Genomic DNA, 18,685 nt, shown 5'->3' on the forward strand with positions numbered 1-18,685 from the left:
CAATTGTTGTTTTTTCAATGGACAAATGTTCGCTGTGCATGCTCTTAAACTTTTCGACAATAAATGTCCGATGGAGGATAAACCGATCGTGTGTACACGAGTCCATCGGACTAAAGTCCAAAGTACAAACACGCATGCTCAGAACCAATGCTAAACATTAGCCAACAATAGCAGAAGTTGCCCAAAGGGTGGCGGTGAAGAGCTGAAAAACCACGTGATTTGGTGAAATTTGGCTGAAAATGTTCTGCTGTGTGTATGCAGAACAAGTTCACGGCCAACGCCCATTGGGACAAAAATCCACAGAAAAGTCTGATGGAGGTCTGATCGTGTGTATGAGGCTTTAGAGTCAACTTCATGTGTGTGTGCCTGCCCATTCTAATTTCTTGCCCTCCTGATTCCTGTCCGTGAGCTACTTACTTACTATATCGAAAATAAAATAATAAATATGTTTTTTGCCTTAATATCTACCTTAAATGACATCACTAATTGGATACTGTAGTTATTTGTAGCCTAAAGCCTCGTACACATGGTACGATTGTTGGCCAAATGAGCGTCTGATTTTTGTCAAAAGGCCGTGTGCGAGGTTCTTGTCTTGCATACTATCAGTACACAACTGTCGTGCAACAAACACGAACGTAGTGATGTACTACAAGAAATTTCAGCTCCTGAGCGCCACCCTTTGGGCCCCCCTTCTGCTAATTTCATGTTTGGGGAGCATTGATTCCGATCATGCGTGTTTGTACTTTTGAGTTTTGTGTGACGGATTTGTGTACTGACCATACAAAAATCTGACGTCAAACCGTTGTCCGCCGAAAATTTACTGTCATCCAACATTTGTTGGCTGAACGTTGGACAATTGTCAAAAGGAGTGTAAGATTTTAGGACCATGTATACAAGGCTTAAGGCTGGCCATACGTTACACAATTTTCCTTCAGATTTACCAAAACCATATATGAGGTCAAACCTAAACATTTTCAATTTGTATGCAATCAGGCAGGTCCTTCCACTACATAGTTGAAGGTAAATCTAAAGGAAATTAAACAAGAAATATGAGTTATAATGTATGGTCAGCCTTAATATTGAAATTTTGTAACTTTTGGAAACGTCAGTAAAACTTTGGTGGTGTCAGTAAATTTTGGGTGTTGTGTCAGTAAACTCAAATCTGGTAGGTTGGCAACAATGCTTTAAACTGAAGTTGATGCTTCGTAGAATAGCGTTTATAGGATAAATAAACCTCAGGTGCAATGTGATCAGAACAGGCAACACCTTGCCCCTTTCTTCTAATTAACAGCCTCTCCTCTAATCTGAACCCGGTGACAACAGGACACAAGACCATTCAATGCTTGTTCCACTTATCTAAATCCTACCTTTGTGTGAGGGATGGGAAGGAGGCCATAAAGTAGAAGTTAAACATTACCTAGCTAGCATGTTCTTTAGATACCACCTCTTGGGTGTCTTGTTTTTTTGCCAGGAACACCTAATCACCTATCATTCACCCTACTGGTAAAGGGTATTTAAGTCATTGGCAATAGAGTTGTAGAAATGTGTTAGGAATTTGTCAATTTGGGAACAATTATTTGATTTTCTGACAATTATTGGATACAATGAATCGGTTTCGACTTTAGATCGCTAAAAAGATCGCAAGAGAAGGTTGGAAAATTTTTATCGAATGAAGGAATTTCATTTTTTAAGTCAAACCTATCATGAAATGATTGAAGATGGTAACAGAAAAGTAAAAGTAGTCTATGTATTGAGGTATTTTGGCTTTTTATTCTCTGCATATTATACTGTGCATATCTTCAGATGGAGCTCAATGCTAAAAAATTAGTTGCATTCCCCCATGTACTGGCTTATTTCCCACATAATGAGTATGAAATGGATAGATGCTGGCAGGTCTAATCAGCCATCAGAATTGTATATTCCTTGGATATTGTAGTGACTAGTTACCTTCATCGGATTTTCCAGTGTAACCCTCGTAGTGCTATTAATAAATAGGAAGGGGGGGGGGTAAATACTTGCTGCTAGATCTTCAAACAATTTTATATTACTTAGAATACAGCAAGAGGACTGAGGCTCAGCCATGCAGGTGGAACATTCCAAAGGAACATTGAAATCCCCTCCAATGGATGATTTAACTCACCAGCATCCCTCCCATTATACAGATAGCCATTTTGAAAGAACTACCTTAAAAGAGGACCTGTCACTTCTGAAGTATACTTTATCAATCAGTTTGCTGGAAATTGTAATATTTTATTTGACCAAAATGTTTTCTTTAATGCTATAGACTGTCCTACTTCTGAGCTCTCTCATTACTAGTATTAATACTATTTCTTTTGCAGCCACATTAGGATAACACCTACTTAATATCTGCTACTTGTTCCCATTCACATAGAATAACTGGAAGTGGAAGTAAACCCTCCTATCTTTTTCAGTCAAGGAAGCTGCCATCGTGGCCTCTTTTTCATCTTCAACTGCCATGATGCTGCACATGTGATTGTTAGGACACCTGTCATTGGATGGTTTGACAGTTTGGTTGAGAGCACAACCAATGTCACAGTTAGCATTCCCAGCATGCAAGGAATGTAACTCTTTTTTTGAAACTGTTCAATCAATGGGTTTACTTCTGTGTTAAAAAAAACAAAGCTACTTACCATTTTAGATGCTCGTCTGATATCTCCAGCACTGAAAATCCTACATAGTTCTCTTTGTTTATGAGATGGCTGGGGAGCTGTGTTTGCCATAAATAATCCTGTACACACTGTACTGGCAGATCTCACTATCATTTGTAAGCTAGATTTGAACACTGTCTGTTCTAACCAAAAGTTTAAGTGATATTAAAGGCAAGTTTAAAAAACAAACATGTCCTACTTACCTGTTCTGTGCAGTGGTTTTGCACAGAGCACCCCTGATCCTCCTCTTCTCGGGTTCCCCGCCGGTGCTCCTGGCCCCACCCTCCTGCCAAGTGCCCCCAGAGCAAACAGCTTGCTATATGGGCACCCAAGTAGGCTCACTCCTGAGCTGCTCCTCTGCGTGTCTATTCACACCCAGAGCCGTGGCTCTGCCCTGCCCCCTCTCTATCCTCATTGGCTCACTGGCTGTGATTTACAGCAGTGGGAACCCAAGGCTTCTGCTCAGCCAATGAAGAGAGAAAGAGTCCCTGGAGAGCCGAGGCTCTTGTGTACAACGCTGGATCACAATGGGGCTCAGGTAAGTATTAGGGGGGCTGCTGCACACAGTTTTTTTACCTTCATGCATAGAATGCATGAAGGTAAAAAAACCTTGAGCCTTTACAACCACTTTAAAATGTAGAAGCTGGGATTCTGCATTGTGTGTTTATGAGAAGAAACTTAGGGGTCTATTAAAAAAACATCATTTGTTGGATGAATGTCACACATTTTGCAGGCTTCCCAGATTTTGGCCATCATTTCTGTAATAGATTGATTCATAACATTGTCAGCTCCATGCAGTAGCCAACATGCTGTATAGTTTTCTGAAATACCTCAGAGAGAAAGTATACATTTTGACCAATAGATGGAAAAGACGATCATAGGAATCAATCTATTTCAGAAATTACAGTCAAAATCAATGCTATCTGCGCAACAAATGTTTAATAAATAGACCCTTTAGGGCAGAGTCACTCTGAAATTGTTCATAAATGCTTGCAGTCTGCCATGAGTCTTCTCCTGAAGTACAAGGTTTTCCAACCTTTTTTTACTCAAAGATGAACCCTTGAAATAATTGTCATGTCTCAGAGAACCCCTGCTAAGGTTAGTCTATTGGGGGTCATTAGAAACATTCCTCTTATATTGGTGGGCCCTTACAGTGGTGGCTAGAAAGCCACCCCTGCAGACAGGTTTAAAGATCATTGGTGTCATTGTACCTGGCTCGGTCAAGTGATGATGGACCTGGATCTAGGAAGGCACCATCAGATGGGAGGCCAAATAGCCATAACTGAAGGAACCCCTAACAATCTCTGGAGGAACCCTGGTTGAATGAGGCTGATATAAAGGGTAAAAATATATATATATATTTTTTTTTTTAGGTATGCTGTGTGAATGGGAACACATAACAAGCATATAGTGGGGTTTTCTCAAAACGGAACATGTCAAGTATGTCCCTTGATACTAAACACATTAATTCCAGACAGAGGAGGACTGGAGGATGTGACTTTGTTAGGAGGGATAAGAGAGGTTAGAAGGAAGATTGGAAGAAATTACTTGGCATATAAAATGCATTCCGAAAGTTTATTTCCGATGTCAGTGTTAATTACTATGGCATGATTGATGTATTTATATCTTACTGTTCAATTTCTGATGGTAAGAAGTGCTTAGTTACTAAGCAACCCGCTGGTTATCAAACAAATTTGGGCAAACATTGTAAGGGAGATCATAATCTTATACTGAGCGTCAATTGTGGGAAAACATACACAGTGCCAGGACTAACATAGCAGGCAATTGGTTGGGTCTTGTGTTTAGTCTCATTGACCATTCCAATAAGAATTACACTATTCATAAATAAGATTGACAGGTAGCATTGTTCTGCTTTTCAGTGCAAAAGGTAGTTTATTGTTCTAGGATACATTCATTCATGTAGGGTGGCGGTCACCAGAAATTGTGACACACTCCTAAATTATGCTGTTGTGCGGCTGGTAATAACTTGTTAGTGGTTATTAATGTATTGCATTCTGAAGATGGCTTTAAATTATAAATATCAAAACGATCTAACCCTGCTACCGAATGAAAAGCTCTCCTCCACCAACACCCAGTGCTTTACTGCATTCAAATTGTCTTTATTTTCATCAAACTGATGGATGAATAACATATTAGAAAGTGGCAGGTCATCTTTATTGCTAGAGGCAGTAATATATACAGCCCCAACCTACATCATTACCAACATTCTAAGTGATAACCCAGGTGGATACAGTTGACATCGGAGGACCTGGGAATCGACCATCGTTACTGTCTCTGATCTATCAAGTAGTTAAAGTTGAGCTCTGTGTGACATAATACATGACATATATGATGAACATGTCACTAGCAAACTAGGAGCAGTTTTTGTTTTTCAGGGTCCCCCCGTAACAAGTTTATTACTTGTTGATTCTGGCAGTAGATCTGTTATATTTTCACTTCCTGTAATAGGACAACACTGTTTGCACTGCAGTTAAATCATATACAGTGTTGTCACCCTGAGGACAGGGTGGTCTCAAACCATGTAATCCTACATTGACTTTAATGCTGAACCCTGATGAAAATAAAGACTATCCCTTGCAGTGGGGCTGTGCCCACACTACAGGGGTTAATTGCTTGTTTATGTCTAGGAGAATAATGAAAGAAAATATACCTACGCGATCATCCGCTTCTTTCCGCAGCTGGACTGGTCCCCGCAGCTTCTGTACCCCAGTGTTCTAGAGTCACGATGTTAGGAAGAGCAGAGCAGGATCCATAGCCCTGCTCTGGCCGTGAGGACACCAAGGGACACTCCACCATGTCTGCCTGCTGGAGGATCAGAGGATCCTCTAAGTAAAACTGTTTCTCCTCTCCCCTAGACAAAATGACCTATTTCCCTTAAAAGTGGTTCTAAAGGTAGAAGGTTTTTTATCTTAAAAAACCTTCTGTGTGCAGCAGCCCACCTAATACTTACCTGAGCCCCATGTAGATCTAGTGTTGCACGAGAGCCTCATCTGTCCGGGACTCTCCCTCCTCATGCTGGCCAAAATTTGGGCAGCCTGCATGAATGTGTGACCTTCATCCAACAAATGATTTTTTTAATAGACCACTAAGTTTCTTCTTATTAACACACAATACAAGAGGCCAGCTTCTAAATTTTAAAGTGGTTGTAAAGGCTTAAGGTTTTTTACCTTCGTGCATTTTATACATGAAGGTAAAAAACCTTCTGTGTGCAGCAGCTCCCCCTAATACTTACCCGAGCCCCATTGCAATCCAGCATGGTGCACAAGAGGCTTGGCTCTCCAGGGACTCTCTCCCCTCATTGGCTGAGACCAAAGTCAGTGAGCCAATGGAGAGAGGGGGCGGGGCTCCGTGTCTGAATGGAGACACAGAGCAACGCTTGGCTCGGGTGCCCACATAGCTTGCTATGGTGGGCACTCGACAGGAGGGAGGGGTCAGGAGCACCGGCGAGGGACCCAAGAAGAGGAGGATCTGGGCTGCTCTGCACAAAACCATTACACAGAGCACCTAAGTATAACATGTTTGGTATATTTTAATTTAAAAAAACAAGACTTTAATATCACTTTAAGCGGTTACAACAGTTTTTTTTTCTTTTGGAAAAATGGTTTAGGCAAGGTTCATACACTTGCACTGCGAGCGTGTATAACTGCAACGTGTATTTGGTGTGCATTGGTGCACTGTGGTGCCATTCATTCTTAATGGCAACCCAATGCACTGTGAAAATGAACGTACATTGCAGAGTACCACAATGGACGGTTACGCATTGCTGTGCAGTGTGGTGTGGTGCAATAATGAATAGACTATCTGCAGGGAACGCACGTAACATACAGGATCACATGCATCAACGTCCCTGCACTATGTGCAACAGTATGAATCCCTTCCTAAATCAAATGAATAAGCAAAGCACCCCTGTCCTTTTTATAGGGTTTGATCAAACCTCTATAAGAGTATATTCCGACAGGCACTGAGACCCATCCTCCATGCTGCAGCACTTTTTGCGGTGTCTGCATCCATTTCCAAGCCTATAGAAGTGGATGCAGACACAGCGGCTGCATGGACGCAGTCGCATTTCAAAACTTGACATGCGGGAAGAAGTGCATGCATGGACCTGCATGCAGACACTGTGCATTTGGATCCGTGTACCCGCTCCTGCCCGCATGTCAACGATGAATGCACATGCATCAAAAAGCAGCATAGGATAGAGGAAGGTCTGAATTAACCCTAATGGACACTTTTGCTGGACAGCCTGGCCTGTTAAAAGAAGTAAAGAAACTGTAAAATGTTACCACGGGGGACTAAGAAAGACATAAAACTGCTGTGTTAATACTAGTGACATACTGCATCATATATGCATTTTTATTTTATTTTGCCCATAGTTCTAAAAAGCGTGCTAAACTCACCTTTCAGACACGTCATAATATAACCTGAGAGGCCACTTTAGCTTTTTTTATAAGCCACTGCAGCTTAATGAATCAGACCTGATGGGGTTTATTTACTAAAGGCAAATAAACTGTTCACTTTGCAAGGGAAGCTGCACTCTGCAAGGGAATTTGTCTCGGAGCTTAGGGAATCAGATGAAGCCCTGCTGACTTTCATCATCCAATAATGTGCAAGTAAAACACTGTTTTTTTTATATCTTCTTTGCAGGTGATTAGGTATTCTTTGCAATGTGAACAGCCTATTTGCCTTCAGTAAATCTACCCCAATATTCCGACATCATGGTAGGAAAATCTGATTTTAATGTTTAATCTACAGAACAAATAACATCCATATTATGAGACATCAACATGATCTCCAGTCTCGGCGGCAAATACTAAAATACAACTCTGTAAAACTGTTCAGTCCTTTTGTGGCTGGTGTGAACATGAAAATTTGCATATCAGTTAAAGGACATTTATTTGTATTCCTCTGAGTGTGATATTTCATGGAAGCATATGTGTGGTACAAATCTTCTGATCGTTTACATCATGCATACCTTAGATCACAGTGCGCATAGTGTCAAAGCTGATTGGTGCAATGTGCTGTTTGCACAATGCTGCTTTGAAGGCACGGTACCAAAATATTCTCATAGCATATTGCACACATCCCAAGCAGTGTGCTCATACTTGTATATCTCAGCAGCTTGAAGGACTGCTACTTCCATTGCACAATGACTCACCAGCATCACAGTAAAGGGAAATCTTCTACCCTTGAGGCCCTATCAACAAATATTTCTGCAACAGCAGTACATTGCATATAATAAACAGGTTTAAAAGATCATCTTGCATCTATAGTGGTTTTAAAGTGTTGGGTCAAGACCTTCCGTGCATCAGATTTGTGACTGGTTCCCGATTGAAGGCTTTACAGTTTATCAGATCATGTCGACTTTGGAAACCACCATCAGCATACCATAGAGACCTTAATCATCCATGTCCATCACATGCATTATCGTAAGCCACTGACACATTGGAACTGATCTGCATGTGGACTTTACACGCAGATATTGAAGTCCTGGTCTTGTGTTCACAAGGGACTAAACTACTTTCCTAAGAGTTCTACAAGATCCCCTGAGAAACTCAGAGTGGTATGGTGTACAGAGAGGACCAGAGTTGTCCCAGGCCTTTCCTGATTGTTAATCATGTTTTTTATTGTTCTCTGTGGTTTGCAGGGAAGATAAAAAGTCCATCATGAGCTTGGCTGTTTTTCGGGGTCTCTCCATCACTACTGAGTGGCCACAGTTCTCCAGGATCTCCACCTGGCTTCCAGGTATGGCATTGGACAAGACTTCTGCTCCAGAAACATCCAGGACCTGCAACACAGAAAAACAAGCACAGGTAGTGTTTTATGCATTTGAGCTGAGAATAATGCAGGACTAATAAGGATGCAGGGAACCCCATAGATTGGAAAGAGTGGTTAGCTTATGCACCAGTTTAAGAACTTCGACCAAGTGTGGGGTGCTTTAAAGCAGTGGTCTCTAAAAAGTGTTTGGGGGCTGGATGGGGCCCTTTGCTTGCCTTTATCCTGCCCTTGAAGCACTATTCCTGCCACTGATACAAGGCATTATTCCCCTACTGCAACCCCCTCCCCAATCACACTGCCCACAGTCCGGTCCCTTCAAAGCCTGAAGGACAGTAAGCTGGCCCATTGTTCCAAAAGTCTGGAGGTCCCTGCTTTAGGGCCCATTCACACCTAACACAGTGGGATGCAGTTGGCTGCATTTTTTGACTGCACGCCAACTGCATAGATGGTCCAAAATCAAGGCACAGTTCATACTATTGCAGTGCAGTGCATGCACCAGTCTGTGAGGTCACAGAGGGTGGGACCACCTGGTGGTCCCGCCCCTTACCTATATAAGAAATGTCAGATGGTAAAACCTGCAATAGGCAGCCAGCCTTTATTGTCAACGGGAGCTTCTTTGTTTTCTTTTCTTTTTTGGGTCCGGCGGGTGGCATGATTGACAAAGGATTTATATTGGGAAACACTATTTTTTAATAAAGGAATTGTCAAGAACTGTGTGTGTGTATTTATTACTATGTGACACATTTTTGGTGAATGGGTAGGGGTACTATGTACCCTATACTCATTCACATGAGGGGGAAGCGGGATCTGGGGGCCCCCTTCTTAAAGGGAGTTTCCAAATTCCAATAAGCCCCCTGCCCGCAGACCCCCACAACCACTGGTTGGGATGCTTGCTCGCCTCTCCTTTCCTGACTTGCCGGGCTGAATGCTCAGATAAGGGTCTGGTATAGATTTTGAGAAGACCCCAGTCCCCATGAGCACCCCCCATGCTGTTCTTTGACAAATGCTTGATGTGATTCCGCCACCAAAACCCTGGTAGTAAATATTACATGCTTTTTTACTCTCTGGTCCATTTGTGAATTGGACTTTACCGAATAATCATTATTATTTTTTTAACAAATTGGACTTTATCTACTGCATGCAATAATATATGCAAATAAGTAATATGATACCCTTATTTCATGCAGTAAAGCTTAGTTTTTGTAGGGAGATTTGTTTTATCTGTGTATCATCTGAGGCTGTTCACTTCACTGGGTATAGGAGAGGGTTTATATCCACTTTAAAGTAATTGTAAACGATTACCTTGTAAAACAACCCATTCAGTTTAAAGTAGAAATGAAATGCAAAACAGGTTTTGTATAGATATATAAAAAAAAACATTATAAATACCTTTTCCCCCTTTTTTTAATAAGTGATCACATTCCTTCTGTTCTCAGCTGCCTAAGAGCTAAGGGAGGAGAAGCAGCATCACACTGAGCTTCCCTGTGCAGTGGGGGCGTGTCAGGACAAGTCTGATCATTGGAGGAGAGTACACAGTTCCCAGCACAAATATAGAACTGACCATGGTGTACTCTCCTGCTTATTATGGTCAGCTTTTATTAGGAAAGCAAGTGGACTAGCAGGATCACCAGGGATTTCACATAAAGGAAGCAATACAAAGAGAACAGGAATCTTTTTCATACAAGTACACGGTACAGCAGGCACATATCAGGAATTTGAAATGTTGGGGTAACAAATGCTTTAACTACAGTGCCTTGCAAAAGTATTCACCCCTCTTGGCTTTTTGCCTATTTTGTTACATTACAGCCTTTAGTTCAATGGTTTTGTAATCTGAATTATATGTGATGGATCAGAACACAATAGTATAAGTTGGTAAAGTAAAATTAGAAAAATATATACATTAAACTATTTTTCAGAAATAAAAAACTGATAATTGGCATGCGCGTTTGTATTCACCCCCTTTGTTATGAAGTCCATAAAAAGCTCTGGTGCAACCAATTACCTTCAGAAGTCACATAATTAGTGAAATGATGTCCACCTGTGTGCAATCTAAGTGTCACATGATCTGTCATTACATATACACACCTTTTTGAAAGCCCCCAGAGGCTGCAACACCTAAGCAAGAGGCACCACTAACCAAACACTGCCATGAATACCAAGGAACTCTCCAAACAAGTAAGGGACAATGTTGTTGAGAAGTACAAGTCAGGGTTAGGTTATAAAACAACACCCAAATGTTTGATGATCCCTAGGAGCACCATCAAATCTATCATAACCAAATGGAAAGAACATGGCACAACAGCAAACCTGCCAAGAGACGGCCGCACACCAAAACTCATGGACCGGGCAAGGAGGGCATTAGTCAGAGAGGCAGCACAGAGACCTAAGATAACCCTGGAGGAGCTGCAGAGTTCCACAGCAGAGACTGGAGTATCTGTACATAGGACGACAATAAGCCGTACGCTCCATAGAGTTGGGCTTATGGCAGAGTGGCTAGAAGAAAGACATTACTTTCAGCAAAAAACAAAAATTGCACGTTTTGAGTTAGCGAAAAGGCATGTGGCAGACTCCTAAAATGTATGGAGAAAGGTGCTCTGGTCTGATGAGACTAAAATTTAACTTTTTGGTCATCAAAGAAAATGCTATGTCTGGCGCAAACCCAACACAATACATCACCCAAAGAACACCATCCCCACAGTGAAACATGATGGTGGCAGCATCATGCTGTGCGGATGTTTTTCAGCAGTCGGGACTGGGATACTGGTCAGAGTTGAGGGAAAGATGGATGGTGCTAAATACAGGGATATTCTTGAGCAAATCCTGTACCACTCTGTGTGTGATTTGAGGCTAGGACGGAGGTTCACCTTCCAGCAGGACAATGACCCCAAACACACTGCTAAAGCAACACTTGAGTGGTTTAAGGGGAAACATGTCAATGTGTTGGAATGGCTTAGTCAAAGCCCAGACCTCAATCCAATAGAAAATCTGTGGTCAGACTTAAATTTTGCTGTTAACAAGCGCAAACCATCCAACTTGAAGACGCTGGAGCAGTTTTGCAAGGAGGAATGGGCAAAAATCCCAGTGGTAAGATGTGGCAAGCTCATAGAGACTTTCTGTTATTTTGTCCTATTTGTTGTTTGCTTCACAATGAAAAAAAAAAAAAAAATCTTCAAAGTTGTGGGAATGTTCTATAAATTAAATGATGCAAATCCTCAAACAATCCATGTTAAGTCCAGGTTGTGAGGCAACAAAACACAAAAAATGGGGTGAATACTTTTGCAGGCACTGTATGTTCCTACCATATACATATCACAAATTAAAAAAAAAAAAAAAAAAAAAAAGACCCACCTGGTCCTGTCGGCCCCAGATAATCTGGGTGGGAGCTGTAATTTTGTTCATGTTTTCTTGCAGAATGTGACGTGATTTCTCAGCAACCAAATCTAAAAACACTGAACAGAATATTGCTTGTTAGATGTCACCATTATCAACCCAGCCGCACTATGCACACATTTAAAGCAATTCTAACCCCAAAAACAAAAATGTAATATTTTGCAGCTTACTAGGCCTTAGATGTGATGGCTGCATTAGTTTTCTTTTTCAGGATTTGTTTTCTTCAATTTTCACCTGGTAATCCTGCAAATAACCCACCTGTCCCTGGCTGGGGTGATGGGATTAGTAATTTACATAAGAAAGTTAACATTTTTCTTGTTCTTCACCTGAAAAGAAAAAAATAAATGTATGCAGCCACCACTCCCACCCATTTAAGGGCTGCAAAACTGCAATATATCACATTTTTTGTTCTTGAGTTTAGCCATGACTTGGGGCATAGAGAAAAGCTGGCCATACACTATTAGAAAAAGCGAACAGAGTCGTCCATCCACTCTATACAGTGCGGATGGAGAAATCTGCATTATCTGATAAGATGTAGTCCCCGTTTTGCTGACAATGTTCTGCCTGGGCCCTTCGATTTTTCAAGCGATGTTGTGCGGGATGTGCGACCACTGGGCCACTCACTGAGTGAATTTTAGCCAGCTCCATGGGAACAGGACGAATTGTGTACAGTGCATGGCCAGCTTAAGAGCTTCCTAACCCTATCATGACCTGAGGCCATTTAAACCTTCATCATTAAAATCTAGATGACCTAACCACATTTAGTACGGTCAATATGCCTTGGTTAACTTTAAAGTAACTCTACAAATAATTTGCAAAATCAGTGCCCATCGGTAATGCCTGCCAGTGCCTCCTCATCAGTGCTGTCTATCAGTGCCATCTATCAGTGCCCAACTGTGCCACCCATCAGTGCCACCTATAAGTGCCCATCGGTGCCACCTATAAGTGCCCATCGGTGCCCATCAGTGCCACCTATGAGTGCCCACCAGTTCCACCTATGAGTGCCCATCAGTGCTGCCTATCAATGCCCATCAGTGCCGCCTATCAGTGCTGCATATTAGTGCCTCATCATCAGTGCCACCTCATCAGTGCCCTTCAGTGCAGCATCATCAGTGTCCATCACTGAAGGAGAAAACTTACTTATTTACAAAAAACTTTTTTTTCTTTTTACATTTTCAGTCTTTTTTCATTTGTTTAACAAAAACTAAAAAAACCCAGTGGTGATCAAATACCACCAAAAGAAAGCTCTATTTGTGGGAACAAAATGATAACATTTTTGTTTGGGCGCAGTGTTGCATGACCACGCAATTGTTATTTAAAATGGGACAGCGATGAAAGCTGAAAATTGGCCTGGGCAGGAAGGGGGGGAAGTGCCTGGTATTGAAGTGGTTAAAGACACACATAGCTCAATGGTACAACGGTCAAGTATCACTCAGAAAGCCTTGTGTGAATTGTTCACATGAGTAGACATGTCCAAAGCTCACAACACTTGTTCAGTTTAATTGAACAATCTCTTTAGATCTACGAACAAACATGCAGTGCAAGGATCGGCCTGATTGGATTATTTAGGCAAGTCCTCATATTACAGTTTTAGTAGCTAAAGCAAATTGTGCAAAGATAGCATGATCATATTCTAACATGTATGGTGAGCTTAATAGGAATAACATTTCAGACACACTTATCCAGGCTGGTAAGAAACAAGATTCACATCTTGCCACATGCTTCCTAGCTGTCTTCTTGGTGGCACATATGCTGGGCAAGCATCAAAGGGAAACCAAATCTGCACCATCGTCTGCCTTCTTACAATCAAAGCACGCCACGATAAATAAGTTTGGGGCTTTTTAAAGAATAAAAAAAATGATCAATTTTACCTAGTTGCCAGCAAGTTAAACATGTAAAAGGGTCTTTCAAAATATGATGGCTTGGCTAACTTTAAAAGAACTTACATTTTGGTAAGAAAAAAATAATTTAAGGCAGAATATACAAGTTATACACCATGCATAAGAGCTGATAGCTCATATAGGTGATAGCAGCAGCTCTATCACCTCAAACAAGCAAGCAATGGATGAAATGCATATGGCTTCCAAACCACAATCAGTCTGGCCTTCAAAAGCTCTCCAGATGGGAGGGGAAGAAATAAGCACGCCAGTGTATTGAGCCATTCAAGGCTCAGCATCTAAGGCGGCACTTGATGAGGATAATAATTTGCCACATACTCAGGTATCTCCCACCTATGTAGTTTGGAAAGAAATGGCACATAGAATTCTTACATGAAGCATATTTACAGTATCTGACATGCATTGTCCTTTATTGTTGAGTTGTGTAACGCTTTTAAACTTCATGTTAAAAAATGTGTCCAGATAAAAATAAAAACCTTTACTCTGGACTCCTAAAGTGCAGGGTTAGTATGTCCTATGTCTAATATTTTTGATACTGAATCGCACCAGAATTAAAGTGCATGTAAACCAAAACCCTTTTTTTGTTTTGGATAGAGTAGGGCAATGTTTCTCAAATCCAGTCCTCAAGTACCTCCAACAGGTCATGTTTTCAGGATTTCCCTCAGATGAAACAGCTGTGGTAATTACTAAGGCAGTGAAACTGATCAAATCACCTGTGCAAAATAATTGTGGGCCTGCAAACATGACCTGTTGGGGGACTTGAGGACTGGAGTTGAGAAACACTGAAGTAGAGAAAGGTTACAACCTGTAAGTTTTTTCCCTGTTCTGTCAGAGAGATTTCCCTTAAAGCAGAACTACACTGCATCTGGGCACCAAAAACACTAATTTATTTTAATATTCAAAGCAAACTCCTCCATATATCCATGTTCCCATGCTTTATTTTGATGAGAAATAATAGTCAAATAATAATAAATATTAAAATATGATTGAGAGAATGAAGTCCCACTTTAAAGGGTAAGGTCACCTTTACAGAAAAATCTGTAAGGTGAACTTACACAGGACCCCCTCCTCGCCACCCCGGTCCCACTGACCTGGACCGCGGCAATCTCCCGTTCTGAGCCCCGGTATATCCGTATCAGGAGTCCGGGGCTTAGAAATCCCCTTGGCATCCACGCGTATTCTTCCCAGCTGACAGGACGGGCTATGCGGCTTCTGATTGGTCGGTGCTGCCCATGTGATGGTGCTGACCAATTACAATGCTCTGAAACGTCCCTCTTGACAAGGTACGTTTTGGACGTTCAGCTGAGGGGATATCTAAGCCCCGGACTCCTGAGGCGGACATTTCAGGGCTCAAAACGAGAGATTGCCAAGGTCCAGGTCAGCAGGACCGGGGGGTGGGGCGAGGAGGGGGTCCTCTGTAAGTTCTCTCAGGGGTATTCCCTATGAGACAGCTGTCAACAGAACAGGTTTACCCAGTGGAAGATTACCATGGATTTGCCATCAGTTTTAGTCTCGGTGACAATAATCAGAACCAATAGACAGGGTAAATCCCGCCCGTGGAGATGGAAAAAACAGACAGGTGTTCTATCACTTTTGCAATATATTGCAAACCAAAATCCCCCCCCCCCCCCAAAAAAAGAAGATTTGTTTCAGTGCAGTTTTTTAAACTACACTTTATAACATGCAAATTAAATCAGATGCTAACTCAATTTTTTGCCAAACTCTGTTATCTATAATTCATCGTACTTCGGAATGTAGATGGGTCAGAAGAGAAGAGAAAGATGTGATAAAAGATTTAACGCTTTAGGGCCTATTTATTAAAGTATATGTTCAGCCACAACATTTCTGTTTTCTTTTTTAGTTTTGGATAGAATAGGATGGGTCAAATCTCGGTCAGTTTATTTTCTGCTCTCTGCCTTGTTATGTTCTCTTTTAAAGCCAGCAATGTCCTTAGGCCTTCTTCAAGTTACTTCAAGGCAGTTAATATGGGCATTTCTGATGCATTTTTACGCTCTCCCATCCAAAATCTAATAAGGCAGCCAGGGGGGATCGTACACATCATTTAACTCGGCTTGCCTAGTTGACAGGTGGCACCCCCTCTCATACTTACCCATTAAAGTCAATAGGTTTGCGCTGCAACCAGGAGTCAAATGCTTGGTGTTAGTTCCATGCAGTATTGCCTCCTGATTGCCGGATTGCCTGTTCTACTGCCCTCTGAAACACAATCCAATGTCCAGACTGCTGCGAACTGTGAACTTAGTGAATAGTCATTTTCTAATCTTTTACAGCAGATGGACTGTCACTTACATGTTCTGTAAAATTCATTATGAGGAATACGAACATCCACGAGTCCCTGTAGCACCTAGAAATAAACATGTTTAAAAGTGGATTAAACATTAAAGATATGTTACTTATTCAACATAGAATTAATTAATTAAGTACAGACTGGTTTCATAGCTTTTCTCTGCATTTTCTTCACATTCAACACTGAGGCTATAAATGTAGCAGACAGACACTTCCATAGCACTTCCTTGTGGATGAACTATGGCCTCCCATTAAAATATGCACTACAGCATTTAATTATATGTGCATCTGCACTTACAGTTTTCTCTCAGTCCACTTGAAAGGACCCACAAATACCTGATGTGTGTACCTGTGAAGTTACCCAATGCAGCTTTCTGTGATAGTGTGGCAACAAAGCTGAACTCCTCCTGAAATCAGAGTTGCCTCTCTCATGTAGGCTGTGTCAGCTTGCACTGCAGTGGCATGTAGTAGCATTTTCAGTTCTGATTCATGAGCTTGTCAATCAGCATCTACGCACACCTAGTCCTGTCCATTACTTTCTAGATTGACAGCACTGCCTATGTAGCTGAAACCCTCCCAATGAGAGCTGCAGTGTCTGGGAGGGGAAGCATGTGAGACACAAATGAAGGAGGATTTGGCTCAGTTATGCCCTGCACACACGACCGGTTTTGCCGTCGGAATAAACTCCGAAGGTTTCTCCGACGGAATTCCGCTCAAGCGGTCTTGCCTACACATGGTCACACCAAAGTCTGACTGTCCAGAACGCGGTGATGTACAACACTTACGACGGGAATAGAAAAAGGACGTGCAATAGCCAGTAGCCAATAGCTTCCGTCTCGTACTTGCTTCAGAGCATGCGTCGTTTTCGGTCCGTCGGAACAGCATACAGACAAGCGGGTTTCCCGATAGGAATTGGTCCTGTCGGAAATATTTAGAACATGTTCCATTTCTAGGTCCGTCAGAATGTTCGAAAAAAAAAAGTCCGATGGAGGCATACACATGATCGGCATAGACGATTAAAAGCTTCCATCAGATTTTCTCTGTCGGACATTCCGCTCGTGTGTACGCGGCTTTAGATAAGGTAAAGGAAGCTTTTTATTTACGTTGAAGCTCGCGAACAACATAGAAACTGGATTTAGTGTTTGCTTAGTCCTACAGAAGCCTTAAATTAAGTATGTGGAATTTCCTGTCTTCAGTCTTTGAAATAAACATAGGCAACAACCTGTAAAGAAGTTCACTAAATCATTGCAATAAAAGTAAATGACTCCGAGCTGATTGCTTTGTTGTTTCTCAAAAGGGTTTCATTTTAAAGTGGGTCTGCAGTCAAAAATGTAAGATTTGCCATTTTATAGCAAAAGGGTAATTATGCCTAAACAGTAATCTGATATCTCTACCTTTCCTTTAATTCCTCCTGCAAAATAGTGCCCTTCCTGACATTTGACTGTGCCTAGGCAGTGGCACTGCTAGATCTACAGCCTCATTGTTGCACATGTGTGAAATTATATAAAGAATATCCTTTGAGCAGCGCAACACTAACATTTACAACACATCTGCCTCTAATGACTGATCTTGTAATGATATTTGAATATAGATTGGTGATGTCACTACTGCTCTCTCATTGTTCATTTGATGCCTTGCTGGAGAGGAAGCTGTATCTGAGGATCTGCAGAGCAAGGATCTCCCTGCTTTCTTCGTTCTGCTGATCTGTGCTTTCTCCAACTTTCCTGCTGTTTCTTGATCATTCCCCCATCCCTACTAGTCATCAGATCAAAGTTATCAAGACAGCAGGAAACAAAGCCCTGTTCCACAGCCAACGGCCACCTCCACAAGAAACAAGGAAAGGTAAGTTAGCCCTAGGAAAAAGATTATTGTTTTCGTGCACACTTTCCACAATATAAACCCTCCAAAAGATTAGGATTTGTGGCAAAATTGAATTAGGGATAAGGTAAAGGTTTATAACTTTGATTGACAATAAGTTAGGTTAGGGTGATTATTGGAGATTATAGGTCACAATGAGGTTTGGGGTAAAATCATATGCACCATACTGTAAGCACCAGTGCCAAATATATAGTGACAAGAAAAGTACAGTTTATTTGTGCAAAAATTTAACGTGAAATGTTTGCATGGATTGTCAATGCTTCCTTGCCAAAACAACTGTATCTGTAATTAAAGTACCACATATGGAAACTACCAATCCCTTCAATCATTTTTTTTCAATGTACTTCTCATGTACTGTCTAACCCAGTAGTTCTAAATCACCAAGCCATGGCCGTGGCCCACTGCTAAGCCAAGACCTTCCTTCTCACAGGCCTCCTGCCAGCGTCAGATCCCTTAACCTCCCACAATGCTTCCATAGTGTCCCCCAATCTCCCATAATTGCCCACAGTGCCCCTAGGCCCAATGAGAGCCCTCAGCCTTCACAGTGTCCCCCCAACCTCCCACAGTGCCACCCAGTCTCCCACAGTGCCCCCAGCCTACTGTAGAGGCTCCAGTCCTCCACAGAGCCCCCAAACTCCAACAGTGTGCCACAGTGCTCTCCAGCTTCCTTTAGAAACCTCATACCCAACAGGGCCACAATATCTGCTGAAGAGTCCCCTAATCCACTCCAGGACCCCCACCTGTTCCACA

General features: G+C 41.8%; 1 protein-coding gene across 2 annotated transcripts in view; it reads right to left on the bottom strand.

The window, feature by feature from the left end:
* Positions 1 to 4,533: 4,533 nt before the first annotated feature.
* Positions 4,534 to 18,685, bottom strand: part of ABHD6 (abhydrolase domain containing 6, acylglycerol lipase) — a 62,925-nt gene continuing 48,773 nt past the window's right edge. For both annotated transcript variants that reach the window (XM_073592224.1, XM_073592225.1), the window contains exons 7-9: positions 16,061 to 16,115; positions 11,814 to 11,914; positions 4,534 to 8,475 (exon numbers count right to left, since the gene is read on the bottom strand). In XM_073592224.1, the coding sequence (XP_073448325.1) occupies positions 8,299 to 8,475; positions 11,814 to 11,914; positions 16,061 to 16,115 (333 nt within the window). In that variant the 3' untranslated portion in view covers positions 4,534 to 8,298. The remainder of the gene's footprint in view (positions 8,476 to 11,813; positions 11,915 to 16,060; positions 16,116 to 18,685) is intronic.

The sequence above is a fragment of the Aquarana catesbeiana genome, linkage group LG07 (assembly GCF_042186555.1).
Source record: "Aquarana catesbeiana isolate 2022-GZ linkage group LG07, ASM4218655v1, whole genome shotgun sequence".
NCBI classification, from domain to species: Eukaryota; Metazoa; Chordata; class Amphibia; order Anura; family Ranidae; genus Aquarana; species Aquarana catesbeiana.